The sequence below is a fragment of the Cheilinus undulatus genome, linkage group 10 (assembly GCF_018320785.1).
Source record: "Cheilinus undulatus linkage group 10, ASM1832078v1, whole genome shotgun sequence".
Lineage (NCBI taxonomy): Eukaryota > Metazoa > Chordata > Actinopteri > Labriformes > Labridae > Cheilinus > Cheilinus undulatus.
The window spans coordinates 1,040,026-1,062,043 of record NC_054874.1 but is presented as its reverse complement, the minus strand read 5'-3'; the positions used below and the strand labels follow the sequence as shown (position 1 = coordinate 1,062,043).

General features: G+C 41.0%; 1 protein-coding gene across 3 annotated transcripts in view; it reads right to left on the bottom strand.

Moving 5' to 3' along the window:
- Positions 1–22,018, bottom strand: part of si:zfos-2326c3.2 (misshapen-like kinase 1) — a 62,769-nt gene that overhangs the window by 21,706 nt on the left and 19,045 nt on the right. For 2 of the 3 annotated variants that reach the window (XM_041797310.1, XM_041797311.1), the window contains exons 8-18: positions 20,329–20,383; positions 20,078–20,156; positions 18,163–18,335; positions 10,572–10,644; positions 10,095–10,218; positions 9,745–9,849; positions 9,318–9,452; positions 7,809–7,874; positions 5,696–6,034; positions 5,254–5,388; positions 4,981–5,115 (exon numbers count right to left, since the gene is read on the bottom strand). In XM_041797310.1, the coding sequence (XP_041653244.1) occupies positions 4,981–5,115; positions 5,254–5,388; positions 5,696–6,034; positions 7,809–7,874; positions 9,318–9,452; positions 9,745–9,849; positions 10,095–10,218; positions 10,572–10,644; positions 18,163–18,335; positions 20,078–20,156; positions 20,329–20,383 (1,419 nt within the window). The remainder of the gene's footprint in view (positions 1–4,980; positions 5,116–5,253; positions 5,389–5,695; positions 6,035–7,808; positions 7,875–9,317; positions 9,453–9,744; positions 9,850–10,094; positions 10,219–10,571; positions 10,645–18,162; positions 18,336–20,077; positions 20,157–20,328; positions 20,384–22,018) is intronic. The other variant, XM_041797312.1, reaches the window with a different exon arrangement.

Sequence of the window (22,018 nt, the reverse complement as noted above, 5' to 3'; positions counted from 1 at the left end):
ATAATAATGTAAATAATTTACATAAAATTTGATTGATAAGGGACTGATAGGATATTGAGTAACTGGTGTCCATCGTCTCAAAAAGTTCAGCGTTTTTAGTTGTATCTGTGCAGTCATGTATTCCAGCATTAAACATGCTTCACCTTCTGCAGCCATTGGACAATCGTGGGAGGATCAGGCTTCATCCAGTCAACAGTCATCATTTTCTTTGCAGTCATCAACAAAACATGCAACATATAACCATGATCTCTAGTAAACTGGTGGTTCTGTGGTTTTAGTCCTCTGAATAAAATCTCCAGGAAGGATTTCATCACTGGAGACTCAACAAAGTCTGTTAACCGTATTTAAATGTGACTTTTCTACAGCTCCACTGATTCAGACCCATGTCTGCATGTTCTGTGCTGTGAAACTTTACTCTGTTCACTGGCATAGCACTCATGAGAACCAAACTAGTGAAGCTTGGCACAGCAGCACCCTTTAAGGTTCATTTTCAACATTTAACCCCGCTCCCCCTTCAGCCAACCAGCTGGTGACTTTTTGACCTCTAATCTCCCGGTTCACATGACCCAGTTATAGAGAGGAAGACACACCCAGCAGAACAGGAAGTGAGCTGTGGAAATACCCATCCTTCTGACAAGTTGCCCACATCCTGCATCTGGCTTTTCTGAACAACCACACTAACAGATGCCAAGGTGGCGTCTTATTTCTAGTTAACTATTTCAGCACACGCTTCGATTACAGTCAGCACACGCTTCGATTACAGCCAGCATTAAAGAAAGAACAATCCACCCAGAGGGGATCACAGCTGCAAACTGCACCATGAACTGCACAAAAGCAGCAACTGCTGTCCTCTCTAACGTCAGGTCTGGTTCAAAGAGAACTATTAGTCTGCTACATCAGAGCAAACATGCCAATAAAGTTTAGGCTTTCTTTTGTTTTGCAGGTTTGAGCCTCGCTCTCATGCTGAAAAATTTACCCTGACTTTACCCCAACTTAACCCGACTTTACCCTGACTTTACCCAACTTAACCCGACTTTACCCTGACTTTAAACCAAGTTACCCTGACTTTACCCTGACTTAAACCCAAGTTTACCCTGACTTTACCCCAAGTTTACCCTGACTCTCACCCAAGTTTACTCTGACATTACCCCGATTTTACCCTGCCTTTAACCCAAGTTACCCTGACTTTAACCCAAGTTTACCCTGCCTTTACTCTGACATTACCCTGACTTTACCCTGACTTTAACCCAAGTTTACCCTGACTCTACTCTGACATTACCCCGACTTTACCCTGACTTTAACCCAAGTTTACCCTGACTTTAACCCAAGTTTACTCTGACATTACTCTGACATTACCCCCACTTTACCCTTACGTTACCCCAATTTTACCCTCACTTTAACCCAAGTTTACCCTGACTTTACTCTGACATTACCCTGATTTTACCCCTTCTTTACCCCAATTTTACCCTGACTTTAACCCAAATTTACCCTGACTTTACTCTGATATTACCCTGATTTTACCCCTTCTTTACCCCAATTTTACCCTGACTTTAACCCAAATTTACCCTGACTTTACTCTGACATTACCCTGATTTTACCCCTTCTTTACCCTGACTTAAACCCAAGTTTACCCTGACTTTAACCCAAGTTTACCCTGCCTTTACTCTGATATTACCCTGATTTTACCCCTTCTTTACCCCAATTTTACCCTGACTTTAACCCAAATTTACCCTGACTTTACTCTGATATTACCCTGATTTTACCCCTTCTTTACCCCAATTTTACCCTGACTTTAACCCAAATTTACCCTGACTTTACTCTGACATTACCCTGATTTTACCCCTTCTTTACCCTGACTTAAACCCAAGTTTACCCTGACTTTAACCCAAGTTTACCCTGCCTTTACTCTGACATTACCCTGACTTTACCCTGACTTTAACCCAAGTTTACCCTGACTCTACTCTGACATTACCCCGACTTTACCCTGACTTTAACCCAAGTTTACCCTGACTTTAACCCAAGTTTACTCTGACATTACTCTGACATTACCCCGACTTTACCCTTACGTTACCCCAATTTTACCCTGACTTTAACCCAAGTTTACCCTGACTTTACTCTGACATTACCCTGATTTTACCCCTTCTTTACCCCAATTTTACCCTGACTTTAACCCAAATTTACCCTGACTTTACTCTGATATTACCCTGATTTTACCCCTTCTTTACCCCAATTTTACCCTGACTTTAACCCAAATTTACCCTGACTTTACTCTGACATTACCCTGATTTTACCCCTTCTTTACCCTGACTTTACCTCGACATTACCCACAACTTTACCTGACTATACCCTGACTTTACCTGACTTTACCACCCCTTTAAACCAACTTTACCCAGAATTTACTGACAACTTTACCCTTACTTTATCTATATTTTACCCCAACTTTACCTCAGCTTTACCCAGACTTTACTGACAACTTTACCCTTACTTTATCTATATTTTACCCCAACTTTACCTCAGCTTTACCCAGACTTTGCCCCAAGTTTACCCCATCTTTATCCCGTCTTTACCCCGACATTACCCATGACTTTACCTCGAATTTACCTGACTCTACCCCGACATTACCCACAACTTTATCCTGACTTTACCCCGATTGTACTTTGACTTTATCCCTGCTGTACAGTACTAACTTTTCTCTGTTCCCATTCATTCTTTGTAACTGTCTCTCACTTCCTGACCCCCAACAAATGTTCAGGATCACATGACTGCAAACACCCTTTGGTGCTGGACCAGAACAGCTAATTAACAACCAGAAACACCCCCGTGGATGTGCCTGCTGCTCCTGAAGAACTAGGCTGTATCTACAGTATCTATCTGCCTCCACTGTAGTAAGAATGACTGAGAGCAGTGAGTTATTAACAGCTTTACTGACTCTGTTAGGCTTCCCATTACTGCTGCATGTAATAACTGTTTTATAGTACTCCCCTCCTCCGTCTGCAGCTGGCTTTAATTCTCAGTCAGACCACATGTTGTTCTGTAAATATGGCCAGCAGCATTTTTGATTTTTAAAAACCTACTGAGAGAGAAGAGGTGACAGGCGGAGAGATGTGATGGGGGATGTAATCCACATATCGATCGTTGCACATAAATAACAGTTAGCATGACTTTTGGATTTTTCTTTCAGATTTTGTATTAAAAAATGATGCTAAATTAAGGAAACCTAGAATTATAAATCTGGGGCTTTATGTTCCTTTAATATCAATGAACTGAACCTGAACCGAGCCGTGACCTCTGTGAACCGCTGAGCTATCCAGCCGCCACGCAGGAGAAAGATGTAAAAATGCAAAAGTACCGCGTTACTCTTGCTCATGGCTAAATCTGCTGAGCAGAAAAGGAAAGGTGCTGCCACCTACTGGCTGAACCCTTCACGAAACCCAGTCTCATCTGTTTCATGTGTTTGATTTGAATTTCTCTAAACTAGAATAAACATCGCTGGTTTTATTTATTGTTAAAAATAATGGTTGAAAATGCATGCAATTGAGTAAAATCAAGTAAATTTGCTCTAATACTTAAAACAATTAAAAAATCTTTTTTGACTGTATGGTGATGGGTCAAGAATGAGGTCTGGGAAGGGTTTTTGGTCGTGTGACTGGTGGTATTATTGTTTCTTTGATAATGTAGATCAGGGTTACTCAACCCTGATCAACCAAAGAGCCAAATTGTTGAAAAATACCTTTGCAAGAGCCACAATCTAAGTAGTGAAAAGTGGCAAAAAATGGCTTAAGTAGCATTAAAAGTAAATTAAAAGCTCCAAAACTGGTAAAAAAGAAGCAAAACTGTGTGAGACAGGGCAGAAATGGGGAGAAAAAGTGGAACAAGTGTCAGAAAATAACAAAAATGGGTGAGAAGTGACAAATAAGGTCCAAAAGTGGCAAAAAAATTGGTGGAAATTGACTAAAATAGACAAAAAGCAGTGAAGAGTGGCAAAAATGGACAAAAAAATAGGAAACGAGTGGTATCTAATGGCAAAAGGTAGCTTAAATGGACAAAAAATTGTGAAAAATGGCAAAAATTGGATAAAAGTGGCAAAAAGAAGTTGCAAAAATGGGCAAAAAAATGAGAAACAAGTGGTATTTAATGGCAAAAGGTAGCTTAAATGGGCAAAAAATGGGGAAAAGTGGAAAGAAAAAGTTGCAAAAATGAGCAAAACATAGGAAACAAGCAGTATTTAATAACAAAAAATGGGTGAAGAGTGATGAAAAAGTGGCAAAAAAAAAAAAAAAGGAAACAAGTGGTATTTAATGGCAAAAGGTAGCTTAAATGGGTGAAAAGTGGCAAAAAGGCAAAAATGGGAAAAAAAAAATTGGATAAAAGTGGCAAGAATTGGAAAAGAAGTTGCACAAAGAAGTGGCAAAATGGGCAAAAAATAGGAAACAAGTAATATTTAATGGCAAAAGGTAGCTCTAATGGGTGAAATATGGCAAAAATTGTGAAAAAGGGCAAAAAATTTTTCCTTTAAGGTTTTCTGGGAAAATTATATTTAAAACTAAGACATCAAGCAGCCCTAAATAATCACAAAAGAGCCACATGTTGAGTATCATTGATGTAGATGTATGTTTTGTAATAAATTTAGGATTGCAGAGCTATTTAAACGTATGGGGATTAAACTAATGCGCCAGTAATGACTGTTCTCCAAACCCTCATGTCCAAGAGCAGGTTTGTGCCAAATTTGACAAAAATCTCTCTGTGCATTCTTGAAGAACATCCTCAAAATGTTCTTCAGAAATCAGCTTAGAAACAATGGTTTAACATGAGGCCTAAGGACCTTGACCTTTGACCTCTAGTGTCTGGTCAGCCCATGACTGAGTCCAAACACACGTATGACCATTACAGACATAAAACCCAGGACCCCGTCACCTCTGGTAAACCTCAGACCTGAGGTCTGACGTGTCGTCCAGCAGCTGAGAGGATCATTCTGCTCACCTTAGGCGGCGTCTCAACAGAGTCCATGAAGACGTCATCAATTGGGCAGAGGGACAACGGGGACAACGGGGACAAGGCCATATCTGACAATGAGCTGCTGTGTGGGGCGTCCCGACTAGAGCGGAGATTCGCATTCTGGGAATTAAAAGTACATGTTTAGTCATTTAAGGCTGAAAATCTTCAGCATTCAGACACTGAGAAGAGCAAAACCAATCCAACATTTAAAGATCCAAAGAACTCAGGGTCGTGTGGGATGAGGTTTAAACGGGACACCTGGCTGAGGTGAGCTCTCTGCATGGCTGGAGTACACGGACTAGAGCTGCTCCCAGAGCCCATCCTAGGGTGTAACTGTCCGGGAAGACCAGCAGCCAGAAGGAGCCTGGCTAGGTTTGATTCTTGGAAGTCCATCTGAAACATTAAACACATTTTATTTGAGGATGGGAGCGCCGGAAGACTGACTCAGGGAGGACAAATCAGGTTATTGTGGAAGCTGATGAAGGATAGAAAAAGAATTCAGGAGGCAGTCTGTGGATGCTGGGTGATGGTGCAGTGAGAGTGCAGTACTGATTCAGGACAGAGGTGGCAGTAGCAGAGCAGAGGGAGGGGCTTAGATAGATGGAGGATGTCTGTCAGGTGACTGGATAATGGTGCATGCAGGTGTGAAACCAGCACAGTGAAGAATGTTGGCTGTAGGGGTAGGAAGGCAGGGTTTTACCGCTAAACGCTGGCTGTGTGCAGGGCGGCTGGGCGAGGAAGCAGCAGCGGTAACAGCAGCAGCAGCTGTGCTCCCACTATTAGCTGATAGCTTCTGGAAAGCTGCCACAGGCTTCTCTCTCTGCCTCTGCCACTCTCTCTCCCTGTCTCTATCCCTGTGCCTGTGGTCGTGCTGCAGTGAAAGAAGCTGAGTTTGGTCCTTGGGCAGGGTGCGGTGGGATCTTCTGCCTGCTGAGGGCTGCTGATGCTGAGCCAGAGACTGGGGCTTGGCTTGTGGCTGCTGCTTAGGCTGGGGTAGCTGGGCCTTGTGCTGAAGCAGCTGGTTTTGAGCCACGGCTCTCTATGTAGCGGACACGGAAAGCACACACAAAACTGACAGAGTCTGGAAGATTCTGAATGAAACAAAACATGTATACTGGATTTAAAGACAAAAACAAACATGCAAACGCAGGCTGGAAAGACATCTCACTAGAGAGGGAAACATGAGGCCTACTGATAAGGAAAGCAAGAAAAGCAGAAATCTACAGTCTCGAACAAAAAAAAACATCATCTGTAAAAATATCACAACTATCAGAATCCCTGATCTGCAGGAATATTCATGGCTACCATTACATCATGAAGACAAAAGAACACTCAGAAACAAAGGTTACTGAAAAGTCTAAGTCAGAGGATGGAGACAGAAACATCTCCAAGTCTCTGAACATCCCCCAGAGTTCAGTTAAATCCATCATGAAGAAACGAAGGAATATGTCACATGTGTAAATCTGCCTAGATCAGACCGTCCTCACACACTGAGTGGGCGTGCAAGAAGGAGACTAGTGAGAGAGGACACCAAGACACCTATGACTACTCTGAAGGAGCTCCAAGCTTCAGCAGCTGAGATGGAGAGACTCTGCAGACAACAACTGTTGGCCGGGTTCTTCACCAGTCAGAGCTTTATGGGAGAGTGGCAAAGAGAAAGACACTGTTGAAGAAAACTCAGATTCAATCTGGACTAGAGTTCACCAGAAGGACTGTGGGAGACTCCATGGTCAAGAGGAAGAAAGTTCTTTGGTCTGATGAGACCAGAATGGAGCTTTGAGACCATCAGACAAGACGCCAAACACTGACATCAGCACAAACACACCATCCCCACTGTGGAGCATGGTGGTGGCAGCATCATGCTGCTGGGATGCTTCTCAGCAGCATCGTGCTGTGGGGATGCTTCTCAAATCAAAGCCCAGGCCTGAATCCAACAGAGAATAGAGGCTGGACTTGAAAACCTATCCACACAGACTCAGAGCTGTGATTGCAGCCAAAGGTGACTCTACTAAATACTTACTAGAAGTGGTGAATATTTATTCAGACGCTTGTTTTAAATTACAGATTTTTATTCAAATGACATTACTTTGTAGAAAACTGTTTTCACCTTGACACTGTAGTGAATTTATTAATATTTCTTTTGTTGTCAAAAAGCCAAATTAAACTGACTCTGATTTATTTATAATGCTTTTCGATGATTATTAATGTTTCTTTAGTTTATATAATGTTTCTTCTCTCTTGGGTTCAATGACACAGACCTCACCGAGCTACAATCCTCTCTGTCTCTGGATTCAGGCTTTGGATCACAGAAGATTTTTCTGCAGCGGTATAAAATCTTCTTTTCAATCATCAAAGTGAAGACTCACTATCAAATTTAGATTAAACATGCTTTATTAGCATAAATGTCAGCTGCACAACAGGGCCAAAGAAATCCAGACATTCTCTCAGATGTCTACCCAGACTGAATAAATCTAATCAATGACATGTTTATTTTTGAATGAAGAAACAGAGAAGAGTTTATCCTTTAGAAAAAAGAAAAAAAAACCCAGAAAAGTCCTAAAGACTGGGACGATACTATGACTTGTTATGACTATGTAAGGTTCTTAGTTCAGTACGATTTTTGCTTACTCAGAGAAAAATAACTCTCTTTAGTCAGCACCTCTAACAACAATAACAGTGTCATTTCTCACCAAAACCATCAGAAACTATTAGACGGACCACTCTCACATATCTAAGAAAGAATAACAAATGTCTACACATGTTTATAAAAACGCAGGAATAAGGATAAGAAACATGGAGCAGAGGTTTGTTACCTGTGCTGCAGATGAGTCCTGAGGCCTTACGGACATGTCAGCACTACGCTTCCTTCCACCATGGTCCTGACGCACAAAAACACACAGACACACACAGATGAGTTAGGACATCTCACAGTATGTTAAATTATTCTGGATTATTCTGGTTAATTCTGGTTTAATCCTAAAAACAAAGTTTCAGCTAAACTCGTCCATTCACTGTACAGTCATGCTCATGCATGGAGAGGCTTTCTTTAATTAGGGTAAACTACTAAGGTCTGAGAGGTAGGAACTAAAATATTCAGACTGTGCAAGATGGCACGGAGCTTTCAGCCAACACCCTCAACTCTAAATAATTCATTAAGACCTGTTTTTAAATTTCTCCAGGATAATCCTGTAAAGGTCAGAAGATTAAAGACTAGACATTTAAAACAAATGAGGGAATGCAATTATAAAGAGACGGTCCTGTTAATGCTGTGTCTACAAAAGTTAGAGCATTGGTTCCCAACCTGGGGTCTGAGCCCCCCTAAGAGGGCGCTATAGATCTCAGAGGGGGCGTGAGGCTCTGCCCGCTGGGAGGTTGTCAAATGTCTGGTTGGAGTCAGATCTATTGTGTTGTTTTTATGCTTTAAATAGCAAAGAAAAACACCAAAATCCCCACCACTCGCTCTCTCATAAATAACACTGCCAGCGACACAAGCAGCAGCTAAATAAAGAATATATTCAGCTGCAGGTAGAACAACTTCCTGTTTGTTTAATTTCTTATTATAGTTGGGGAAGGCACATCAGGCAGTCCTGCTACTGTCATGGTGGTTTAAGACAATGTCTAACAGTAAACACAGGAAAAATGCTCCAAAGTTGAGGATTCTGCTCATGGCTCTGCTCACACTGTGCAGTCGTATGACCAAAATATCAAACATGCCAGAAAGCCCTCACACCGGTACCCAGACCCTGTACACGGCATGACAATCACGCTGAAAGACAGCCGGACTTCTAAGTGAGTTGTCAGACCTGCTGTTTCAGCTCCTGTGTCAAGCTGCATCAGTGGGCATTCTTGTAAATTAACCTGCCTATAAATGCTGCCAGTTACTGGAGGACACCACTGAAGGGCTTACTGATAAACCACAAACATGGAGACGCTCAAGGAGGTTACAAAAAAGAAAACAACATTTATATAAGCATAAAAATCAACAGTGACATCAGATCAGATCAGCTGACTCTGTCTCCATGCAGTGGCAAAGATGGGAGGAACTATGAGCTTGGTTTTTTAGTTTGTCTTCAAACTCTGAGCCCTTGTAGCCCCTGCTGTCACACCTCCTCCATGTTTACACTGTATCTTGCGTCCGTGTTGCATTAATTTTTGAGGGCATGCACAGCCGACTGGGGCTGTACCTGCAGAGATGTGTCAGTGAACGCTGTTAACAGCGTCTCATGCTTTATCCAGCCCGTTAAAGAACGAAGCACTGAGAGGTTACCGACAAAGATACGTCCGTGTTTGACATCAAACCGGACTGAGGAGTTCTCAGTCACCTGTCTCTGGTTACTCCTCGGGTTCCTATCATCCAGGATGCTTCTGTTATCGTTGAGATCAGACTCCTCTCCCAGTAAGATCTCCTTAAGCTCCGCCCACTGGAAGGCGCAGTCCGTCAGCTGTCTCCTCTGCTGCTGTAATCAGCAAAAACAACCAGAACTACAGTTAAACAAAGCACAGGCTTCACTCCAATAAAACTTTAATTTTAACAGGATGCTGGCTTCTTTTTCACAGCTTGGAGGCAAACATGAAGTTCAAACATCTGCAGCAGATTCAGGTTATCATGCCGTCCTTTAACAGTCTCCTGAGCTATCAGCGATCACATAACTCCTTGTAAAGAAGGGTTGGTAAAGCTTCAGTATTTAGCTGATTCCTCTGAAAATATACAACTGTCACAAACAGAAATAGTTCCTTTAAGGCACTGACCTCCTCTAACTTCTGCCGCTGCTCGTGCTGCTGCTGGATCCTCTTCTGTCTGTCGGCCAGTAACTGCTGCTTGTACCGCTCCTGCTCCTCCAGCTGCTGTAAAACCTACACATGAATTATTCTGTGATTAGAGTAAAAATACAAACATGAAATATTCAAATCAGGCTTAACACTCAGGGGTGAAACCATTCCAACTTAACTCTGAAGAATGCAACAAAAAAATCAACCCTGGTTAGGACTGTTTCGACAAAGAGTTCTTCAGCTCATCTGTTGTCTCTTCTTTTAATGTGTAAGTCATAATGAATGATTAGAATAATTTTATGTTGTTATAGCCGATTAAAGAGTCCTACCTGTTGTCTCTGCCTGGCCCCGCCTCCTCCCTGGCCTCTCTCCCTGCCCCCTTCGTTGTCCTCCGTCTGCAAACGAAGGAACTCCCGTCTTAACGTCCACTCCCCAGGAACGTTCACTATGGAGCTTCATCAGAACCAGAGAGAGAGAGGAAGAGATGTCACACAAGTCCACACACTGAAGCTCATCCTGGGACGACAGCCTGGCTCCTAGTGCCATCTGCTGTTTGGACGTCCAGGGACAGCAGAGGGGTGAGCTATGGGTGCAGGAAGCTCTGAAGCACCAAACTCCATGATGTAACGAGTGTGGATGCTCATCAGAGTAAAAACAGATTCAGGAAAGGCTTTATGCAAGTGTCTGCATGTTTACCCAGGTCTGTAAGCTGTCTACTATCCTGTTTCACTAAGAAATCTGCAAAAAGAACAGCAAGCTTTCTTCACATTTGAAGAGGAATTTCTAAAAACTCTGATGCCTTTTACCTTGGTTCTCCTTCCTCCTCGGTCATCTCCTCCTCCTCTTCCTCACCATCGCTGTACTCGTACTCTGGACCCTCTGTCACATGGAGGGGAGAGATGGAGACAGATCAATAACAGTTAAAATATTCAATTTCTGTTCCTGCAGAAATTCAGAGATTATAGAGAATTAGATTAACCTCCTGAGAACTGAGCCTTTGTTTGGAGAGCGTTTTCATTTTCTCACACTTATTTGGGATCAATAAGGCCTGATAAGTTAAAATATCAGTCTTGACACTGAACAGGAATTTCTTGGAAATTTTCCTTCCCAAAACTCCCCAAAAATTCCATAATTAAAAAAAATATCTTTGAAAATTCTTGAACATATTTTTAAAATATCTCATGAAAAGTACCCAAACATTTCTTTAGATACTCCTCAAATCTGTCAGTGAAAACTCCTCAAAAAGCCTAAAAATTCCAATACAAAAATTCCCAAAAATGCCATGCAAATTCATGAAAAATTTCAAGGAAATTCCCCAAATATTTAGGTAAATTCCCCCTTAAATATCTTGGCAAATTCTATAAATTTTCAAAAACATTCTCCAAAATTCCATGAAAATGATGGAAACATAAAGAAAAACCCTGAAAAATTTGAATGACAATCATGAACTCCAAATTCCTGATCCAATTCCCCCAAAATTTAGTAATAATTTCCCATATTCCAATGAAAATGCATTCAAAAACTGAGATAAATTCAAAGCAATGAAACCTTTCAAGTATACAAACGTATCCTCTTAATTGAGAACTTCCAAGCAAAATCCCTAAAATATCCAAACAGCAAATTATCCCAACATTTCAAGCAAATACCTTAAACTTGAATGGACATTTTTGACAGTTTATGACATCAATTCTAATTCCAAAAATGATTGCTGTAATGTAGGAAAGTCAAAATGTAATGTCCTGATATGTGGATGCAGGGTCTTAGGAGGTTAAATCTCAGTAAGGCCTGCTGCAGTTTACAAATCACAAAATATTTCTTTAACTTGAAATGCATCACAATACCGGTTTCATACTTTTTTTTGCAACAGAGATTTTATGCACATTATGCAAACATTTAAGTTTGTTTTAGGATAAAAATCCTTGCTTTACTAATAAATATGTTTTCCTTATTCAAAACAAGATCGAAATAAAAATCCTCTTCAATATAGCAACTGATATCAAGTTTGCAATATGAGCCAATAATAATCACAATAAGAGATTTTTTTTAAATTGTTTTGCCCAGTACATTCTATCTAATATGGTTTAGGTTAAAATAATTTGTTTCTTGTCTTTATTGAAAGATAATAACATCTTAAATTGCAATTGCATTATTGGGGGAAAAAAATCACAATTAGATTAGTTTTGCAAATCATATTTTCGTTTGTTCAATCTGCAGAGATGCATCGGTTAATCAACTGGTTGATCTGATAACATACGGCAAACTGGAGCAGTTTCAGTTTAAAGTAAAAACCAGAGATGAACAATAGCGTTAGCATAGCATTAGCATGGGGCAGATATAAAAATTACTGCTCATCTATGATAATATTTCAGTTTTACCCTGAAATTACACATACTCCGTCTGCATGTGCCCAGAGCAGCTGGAGAACTACAAGTTCACACAGGAAGAACATGTCAACCACAGATTATTTAGCCTTTCTGGGGTTTTATTTGCTGTTCAGTTTGACATTATTCCATGATTTTTTTGCTTCTGTTATGAGTGAGTACTTCAGGGACTTAAAAGCTAGAAAGCATGTGCGGTTTCATGTAAATTAGGTGTTTTATTCTCCTTAAAATTAAACTTTTCTTTAACAGTGGAGCTGTAGTAGCTCTGTGACCCACTTACAGACCGGTAACCTGTAGCTATGGCACAGGGTGAGATGTGATGATGACGTAGTGATGAGATTTACACTCCAGAGTCCGTGCATCGCATTGTATTTATGAGGACCAGATGATGATGACCAGATACTTTGAACACTCCTCCTGATTGATCTGCTCCTCATGAGTTGACATGTTTTGGCGACAGCCTCCACCAAAAATAAAGCACTGCAAGGGTCGTAGTTCTTCTGGAACCGCAAAGATTGGCTAGAGAGGGATTTGCAGATAGCTGCACAGGTGTAGCATGTGGAAATAAGGGGTTAGCTCCCTGCAAACAGTCCAACTCAGCCCAACATTCTGCACTCATAGGACAGACGCTTTTTTTCCCCTTTTTTAGTATTAGAAACTTTACATTCAATATTTAGTTTGAGCACAAGTTGGAGAAAAAAGAGTCACCTGCACTTGTACTGGTCATTGGTCAACCAGTTTGTTAAAATCCTGTCCCTCGGCAAAATGCCAAAAATTGACCTTTAGCTGTTGGTAGTGCTTTTTCTCTTGGATGGTCCCAAGAGACTTTTCTTTCCATCTTAACCTGATACACATGTGCACCAAATCTCATGGATGCAGCTCTGACCCAGCCCCACATCTCGCGTTTGAGGCCACCATGGCGCCCCTGCAAGGTGGACTTACATAAAAGCACAAGAATGGGGAAATTTCCACTGGAAGACACGACCCTGATCAATCCTGAGTATTTGTTTTAATTCTAAGTTTCCCTTTAGAAGCAGGATGATAGAAAGAGTCCTGACAACAGCCCCATTAAAGTAACATGAACATTCAAACAGAGTCTCACTTTCACACTGAGGTGTCATTTCCTGTTACTACCTCTGCTGTTAGCTAACAGCTGTTTGACCTCACCTCTGAAAGTGTGAGGAGCAACAGGCCGACCTCAGACAGCTGAGGAACGGAGCTACGCTGAGCAGGAGAGAGGATCAGTCTGATATTTATCACACCAGTCTGTTCAAATCTATTTATAATAAAAACATTAATGCTGGGGCTAATTAACACTGAAGTCTGTAATCATTCAGCTCGGGGGAACTATTTAAAGCCATTTCGGTATCCAGCCTTTAACCTAATAGTTTTAATTGTGCATGGGAAAAATGTGAAGTCTTTTAGCCAACTCATGACCGGGGGGTTTGACTTCCACAGAGCAGGAAAATCTGCCAGTGAGCTTCCACATTTTCCCAACATATGGTGAGAGAGAAGCTCAGCCAACGTTTACTGGACTGACGTGCCGTTAACACCCAGAGAGGTAACGAGAGCCAGGTGTGTTTGGAACGGAGAGGAGCACCGACTCTAACGGAGAGAAGAGGATGGTGAGGGGCTTCTCTAACACAGTGGCTCTCAACCTTTTTAGCCTGCGACCCCCAAAATAAAGGTTCCAGAGACCAGGGACCCCCACTGTACCTGAAGGTGGTTGAACAGCCAGGAACATTCAAGAATAGTCATGTGCAGACAAGGCTGTCCAAAAGAAGTTATAAAGGGGGGAGGTTTCTGGGACCCAGCCAAAAAAAAAGAGCCCGTGGAGGTCAGCAAAACCATGGTCTATTCTAAAGTAAAGCTGTGAAAACCATGTTTTATATTTGACCTGAATAATAACCACTCTTATCAACAAACAAATACCTGTATTCATTCATTTAGCCTTCTTTTGATGACAAAAACTTTTGTTAAAAACATCATTTAAATGGGTTAAAAACTGCTAAAATTGGTTCATAATGGCTAAAAATGGTAAAAAGGTAGTGAAATTGGATTTTTAAAGAACATAAATGGGTTAAAATGGCCAAAATTTGATGAAAATGGAAAAAATGACCAAAAAATGGGTCAAAGTGGCAAAAACAGGCACAAAAAGTGATGGAAAGGGTTTCAAATTGACAAAAAATTGGTTTTAAGTGGAAAAAATGTGCTAAAATGGGCAAAATTTGTGATAAAAAGTGATGAAAGGGTTAACATTTGGTAAAATTGGTGTAAATAGGCAACAGCATAAGTTGAAAAAAAAAATTCTTAGTTCTTTCAAGGCATCTGGCGACCCCCTCTCAGTGTCTCGCGACTCCAAAGGGGGTCCTGACCCCAAGGTTGAGAAACACTGCTCTAACGGACTGCAGTTTTATTTAAATGAAAACATCCTACTCTCCTGCTCAGAACCATGCACACATTTATGATAACGCTGCATAATAACATGTAGTTTGGTCTGTTCACACACACACACACACACACACACAGATGAAAGTTCATGATGCACAAATATGAGAGGAAAATGCTCGAGTCAAAAATGTCCTGCAGGAATCATAAAACAAACGAAAACAGCGATGATGGCTCTGGCTTTCAGTTTTATTTTGTTTGCATTTATCAGGAAAAAAATTCAATTAGGAAAAGAGGCTCACCTCTGTGTGGGACGACTTCAAGATCCAAATAAAAAACTCTATATATCAGCTGATTTTAACCCTAGGATGTTGACAGCTATTTAACTATTTTGTTTAACCTTTTATGTTGAATATATAAACTAAGGCTGGGCAATCGAAAATTAGATTAAATCACACTATGGCCTGCTGCAATTTTCAAACTGCAGAAGGTGCAATATTTCTTTCACCTGAATTTTGTGCTAAAATACCAGTTTAATACGTTTTCTTGCAGCAGAGATGTTATGCATTACACGCCATGCAATCATTCAAGTGCCATGTTTTTAGAATAGTCTACAAAAATTCTACTTTCTTCATTTTTGTACATTTTTCTTTGGGTATTTTTGTTAGATTTGAGCAGGTCTGAAGTTGTTAAAGAGATTTATGATTAAAAAAGTAGAAAAAAATATTGACGTATGCTGATTTAATGGCAGTTTTTCTGTATGTGTACATTTTTGCCTCGAAGGTGTAAAGAGGGTAGTAAATTTGAGGAGGGCTTAAGGGTTAAATATGAGAATGACATTTTATTTAGTATTGTGCTGGTTATAACATAGAAAGATTCATTGCTTGTGTTTATTAGAAAATACATAAGATGAGGAATTTAAGAAATAATGGCATGCCAAATCGCAATGTTGGGGGTGATAATGCAATTAGGTTATTTTCCCAAATTGTTCAGCTCTAATATAAAGTCAGAAAATGTTCACCATGCTCATGTTTGCTATCATTATTCTACACAAACTCAACTTCATGCAATGAAAACTATATTTTTTTAACTTTAATTTACTGTATTAGAATAAGACGTCCAAAAAAATACAAATCCCACAAAAATAGATTTTTAAAAATGATTTAAAACAACATATTTTCGTTTTTAAAAAGAAATTTCAAAATGCTGACTTTACGAATAAAAATATTATCGCCTGTCCTGTACAGCATGGTCCACTGTCCTCTATATGTAAATTAACTTTTTATATCAAATTCAAATGATCAAAGTTCCTGTTTTACTGACATCAAACAAAAACTGAAAGAAAGCTTAAAAATCACACTTTCCACACTCAGTGGACGCTCTGTGAAATGGGGTTTTGTTTTCATGCCATCATGAGACAAAAACAGCACATGATGAAATCATGCCGCGTGATGACCCCTCAGATTAACCAGATAAATGTGCATACCAAGGTAACACATCTAACTGGTTTTATTTCCGTTTCATTACAACCAAATAAACAGAAATATACTACATATCTCAGACAGAAGAAAAACTACTGCAATGTCATTTTTTCTGGAATCATTCAGCTCTAATGTTGAGGTGCCAGAGGCCCCAAAGGTGCTGCTCATCCTCTGAAATCATTTCCAGTTATCTGTCAGGTCTGCCTGCTGTCTTTGATAGAGGAAAAAGCTGGTTTCATCTGAATTAGTGCATATCTGCTGGTTCATGCTCTTACTGCTGATGCATCACATTAACCTGACCACCAGATAGACCGTTTCATACACGCATGTCACGGAAAAACTCACATCATCTGAAAACCTCCCATATGAAGAGTTTGGAAGGGGCAGGACTTTAAAAAAAAACCCTGAAGGGGATTGGATGAATGTTCTGTTTGTTACAGTCATCATGGTCCAATCAGAGCAACACGACAGACGGAGGTAGCAGACATGCTCAGAGCTCAGCAGACCGCCGCTGCTGCAGGTAACAAACAGTGAAGCGTGCTGTTGGATTGAACTCAGAGAGAAGAGCAAAAACATGTGGACTGTGGATCAGTTGTCAGTCGTCTCATGGTCGGAGGTTTGATCCCCATCACCTGCAGGTGAATGTGTGCTTGGGCAAGACCAAGACCCAGGACATCCCCCGTTTGCTCCCACTGCTCCGTTGGCGGGATGTAAACAGTAATGGATGCAACTGAATGGGAATAGCTAATACTGATGGACAATCGCCATAGCAACCATGTCATCAGTGTGTGAATGAGCAGTGAATGGGTACGTGTGACCTGCCGTGGAAAGCTCTTGAGTGTTCAAATGACTAGAAAAGTGCTGCAAGCTCAAGTCCACTCAGAATTTATCCCCGCTGAGTTCAGCTTTTCAGTCAGGCTCCGGGCTCTTGTTTTAATAGACACAAAACTGCCACTGTACTATAGCTACGTCCAAGCTAAACCCCGCCCATAGCCCCTCCTTGTTCTCCTGAAATGATGCTGATTGGTCAGATCCGTTCTCAGGCTTGACATGAGCGTTTCAGATCAGATCTTTGACAGACAGATCAGCCTGATGACGGACATGGAATCTGGACAATCCATCTTTGCAAGCTGTGCAACGTTAGCCCTAATCAAACCCATAAAAAATCAGACTGAGATCCTCCTTTTCCAGCTTCCTCTGTCCCCTTATGTAGTCAGTAGTAGTGTTTAACTAACAGCTTTCAGACAGGTTAGGTGTGAAAACGCCCTGCTGGAGAGGAAACCTCCTCTGCATCATGTCTGAGTCCTTCCACTGCTGCAACAATTCACACTTACCTATCTGCACTTCTTTACTGCATGCATTTCTACACTCAAACAAAGCTTTATTTAAACCAGTAAATAGACACACCAAACACATATAAACACACACAGAAACACACAACAGAAACAACACACGCTGCAGTCATTAGTGTGTTTTTATAAGCTAAGAGAAGATTAGAACCAGATGGGCAATCTGTTTCCTCCTTCCTTCCCCTCAGAGAGACTCTAACTCAGCTGTGGTTCTGTCTCCTTCAGTTTCCCTCTCCTACAGCTGGATTTTAGTCACACACATTAAGATGAAGTAACCTGATGGGAAATAAAAGGACGCCTTTCACTGTCAGAGCTCCAACGTGGGAACAAGGAGGAGCAAACTCATACATATCTGACAACACATGTTCCAAAGAGGACTATTCCTGTTGGCCTGTTCTTGTAAATTATTACTCAGGAGAAGAAGAAGAAGAAGTAGCATCACCTTTACAGATAGAGCTGTTGTTTTAGTAGTTCTGGTCAATAATAAACAAAGGTAGAAAATGAACTGAGTTTAGAGAAGTGCTATTATGATAACTTTAGACCAAAAATTCACACCAGACCGTTTTAGACGGTTGCAGCCGTGTGAACTGAGCCGTTGCAGCTCAGATCAGCCAACTGCTGAGCAGAAGCATCATGTGATTGGACAGCCGGTCCTCTGAGACTAGACAGGAAGTCAGCTGGTGACGATAGCACCGAAGCGGCAAACATTCTCGCCAGCTGTTCAGCAGTAGAACAGCCCGATCAGAGTTAGCTCTTTCCCCGGTGTCATCCCTGCCTCGTCTCTTCATCTCTCCTTACCTTTCTCTCTCTTCTTCCTGGTTCTGTCCAGGTGATCTTTGAGCATGATGCGGACTTGTCTCTCATTAGCCAGGTCTCTGATGAAGGCGTGTCTCAGCAGGGTGTCCGTCGTGGGCCGATGCAAATGGTTCTTGACCAGACAGCTATCGACGAAGGACAGGAAACGCTTTGACCTGAAAACAGGATTGGAACATATGGAGAATTAAAATGCACAAAAGAGCTCCTGTCTTATTTAATCCTGGCTATTGTGTAGGTATTCAGGAAGCTGTTACTACAAAGAGATTCACCTAAAAGAGACTAAAATCAACACAAAGTCATTAATCCAGAATCAACAGCAAACAGACGATCATGATGGAAAAACTTGACAGGTTCCACAGTTAGAGATGTACAAATCCATGAAAGAACATGCCAGACTCACCAAAGCTGTGATAGAAATCACCTGTTTGAGCTGAATCTAAACTAATCCAGTCTACCCTGGGAGGATCTGTTAGCAGAAATCTCAGAGGCGTCTGCACCATGAGCTCTAACTCAAAGAACACTCGGAGGAATACGTGTTGTTCTTTAGTTTTGGGGTCCTTGCTGCCTCCAGGAGGCCCTGAGGTAAAAAGAATGGAAACTAGTCTACACCCCCAACTGTTGGAGCTATTAAAAGCTGTCCTGCAAGCTGTCCTGCAAACCTATCCATAATGTATGGAAGAGAAGAGAAGAAGGAGGGATGGCAGGAGAAGAGAGGGAAAAAGGAGAGAGGGGGGTTCAAGAGGTCATAGTAACTGTTATCCCCTCTCTGTCCACAGGGGGTGTCCCATCATACTTTAAACATGCCGTTATTCAGCTCACATGAAACCAGATGAGATCCTGCTTTACCCATGAACCACAGGACAAAATCAAAACTCCTGTTCATGACAAAAATCTTGGACAAGATTATTAAACATCAACTTCCTGTTTTACTGGAAAGATGGAATGTAAGACTAGTACTATAGGGGACTCCTGGAACAGGCCCAAAACACTGTTTTTGGCTTTTCTGTGAATCTCTCTAAACCTCTCCTCAGACCTCCTCTCTCAGACCTCTGCTCTCAGACCTCTCCTATCCGACCTCTGCTCTGAGACTCCTCCTATCAGACCTCTACACTCAGACCTCATCTTTCAGATGTCTCCTCTCAGGGGGTGGGTGGGTGGATGGAATGATGAATGGATGTATGTATGGATGGATGTAGATGATGGATGGATGGATGGATGTAGATAGATGGATGGATGGATGGACGGATTGATGGATGGATGTGAATGGATGGATGGATGGATGTAGATAGATGGACGGATGGATGGACAGACGGACGGACGGATGGATGTCTGTATGGATGGATGGATGTAGATAGATGGATGGATGGATGGATGGATGGATGGATGGACGGATGGATGGATGGATGCGCCCTAAGGATTAGGGTTAGAAAGTCGTCCACTGAACTCTGGTGCGGTTTGCTTGTGGTGAGACTACAGAAACCATTGAGCTTTTTGGACTAAATCAGCTACCGTAGTCAGTCCAAACCTCAGGCAGACCTGGAGGATCTTCAGAAACAACTATACAAGTGTCTTTGTATTATTACAGTACTGTACATCCCAGTTTATGAAGTGTATGTATACCAACCAATCAGAGGGCATCACACGTTTTGTCCTGTTTGTAAATATCTGTGTGTGACATGATTATCTAACTGATCCCTCCATGATTCAGACCAGAGGAAACACCCTCAGTTTCATTTTCCCAGCAGACCCTGACAGTGAGCCGTCAGGACCAACTGATGACAGGTTTAGTCTGTCCGCTGTGTTAAACCCACAAGAGGAAATAAAACACGTTCAAGCCCTTTTCAGGAGAAAAACCAAAACAACAACCATGCATCCTGCTGTCTGTGTGCAGTCTTACCATTTCTTTGATTTGAGTTTGGGCGGGGGGTTTCGTGGAATCAGAAACAGAGCCCTCATCGGATGCATGTCACACAGAGCTAGGAACACATGAGAGAGGGAGAGAAACAAGAGGGTCATTGACAGATGGAGAGAGGAGAGTAAGAGAGATGTAGAGAGAAACAAACAGGAAGGATCAGAGAGGAGTAAACGGATGGAGGAATAAATGAACACACAGAGAAGGAAAAGTTAACATTTATAAATGAGGCTTACGAGGAGCTCCTTCAGCCATCTCCAGAGCAGTGATTCCTAAAGACCACAGGTCGCTCTGAGAATAAAAACAGAAGAAAGATCAAAAAGGAGCAGAGCTAGCCTGAGTTCTTTCATTTCCTGTAGAGTAGACGTGTTTGTATGAGAGAATCTCTAAACTAACATTTACAAACGAACCCATAAATCAGTGAGTTTATTCGAATCATGTTCTAGGATTCAGCCGTTATTTATAGAAGTTTTAAAAAAGCATAAAACACAGAGATTCAGGTTGGCATGGTTCTAAAATCTAAAAACATCTGATCAGAACAAACAGGAAGTTTTTCATTAATGTGGTTGAAGCATTCTGTGAATCACAGAAGAGTTTATTTTGGGCTTATTTAGTGTAAAACTAAGAATTTCTAACAATGCTTCATCCATGGTTCTGATTAGGGCTGCCAACATTAATCATATTAACCACGACTACGGTCCAGTTAATGCACTAATTCTTTATTTTAAATCACAGTTATTCTTATGCTTTATTGTCCTGTTCAGCACACTCTGGTTAATCCACGTCTTTTTAATATGAAAAAATATAAATTTAACTTAATCAGGGTGGTGCTTCAGTGAACAGATCAATATTAACTTTAATGAAGCACACTCTCTGTCTTGCTGAATATTAAACATGGACTGTTTGTGCGGGATGTGGGCAGAAATGGTCAGAAGTCCAGCAGAAGCAGGCGGCTGTGGGATTGAGAAAACAATCAGGGCTGGGCTCTAGTAATAATAATAGGCCTGTGAAAAGATTTTTGGTTGTGATTAATCTCAGAATCTACTTGTTTCCTTTATATCCTATTTTTAACTATCATTATTTTGCATTCAGAACTGTTTTTGTGCCATTTTGGGTTTATTTCTGTCTTAAACTCAGTTTAACCCTTAGAGCTCACGCTGCACAGATCCATGTCACAGACACATCCTTGGTAAACTGCTTGGAAACTTTTAAAATGTAAATCAGAGGTAATCACTTGTTTTTTCCTCTGAAAGCCATCTGTGGTGCCATTCTAAAGACTCTATCCACGCCATCGTAGCTCTTACAGAATGTTTTCTAGTGAGCCTTTAACTTGGCTGACTTTCCAGGGTCTTTAAAGATTAACTCCATGCCTGTAACTCAGATATTGGATGTCTTTAAATCCACTTATAATCCATGTTTTTCGATCGTTCCTGCTGTTAGCCGACTACACTGGTTAGCCTGCTGCCATGCTGTCTGTTTGTATCCCAGAATGCATTGCGACTGGGCTGTGACCACCAACGGAAGCTGTTCCTTTGTCACATCAGCTTTGCTGAACAGAGCATGTGCACAGACTTAGAAAGTGAAATCCTACTTTCTTCATTTTTGTACTTTTTTCTTATTAAATATGAGAATAACAAAAACCCTGCAATGCAACAATTCATATCCAATTTGCAATACGAGTCAAAATCATGAGAATGTGATATTTTTAAAGAATTGTTCGGCCCTTGTGGTTAATCTTGTCATCCCTGAATGATAACAATGAAATTAATAATAAGTATTGTAAATAAAAATAACTTACATGTTCAGGGTCTCTGCAGGTTTCAGCAAGTCAAATTTAAGACTTTTTAAGACTTTTTTAAGATATACCAAATACAATTTAAGACCCATTTTACAACCATACCGGCAAAAAAGTAAAAAAGACATGAA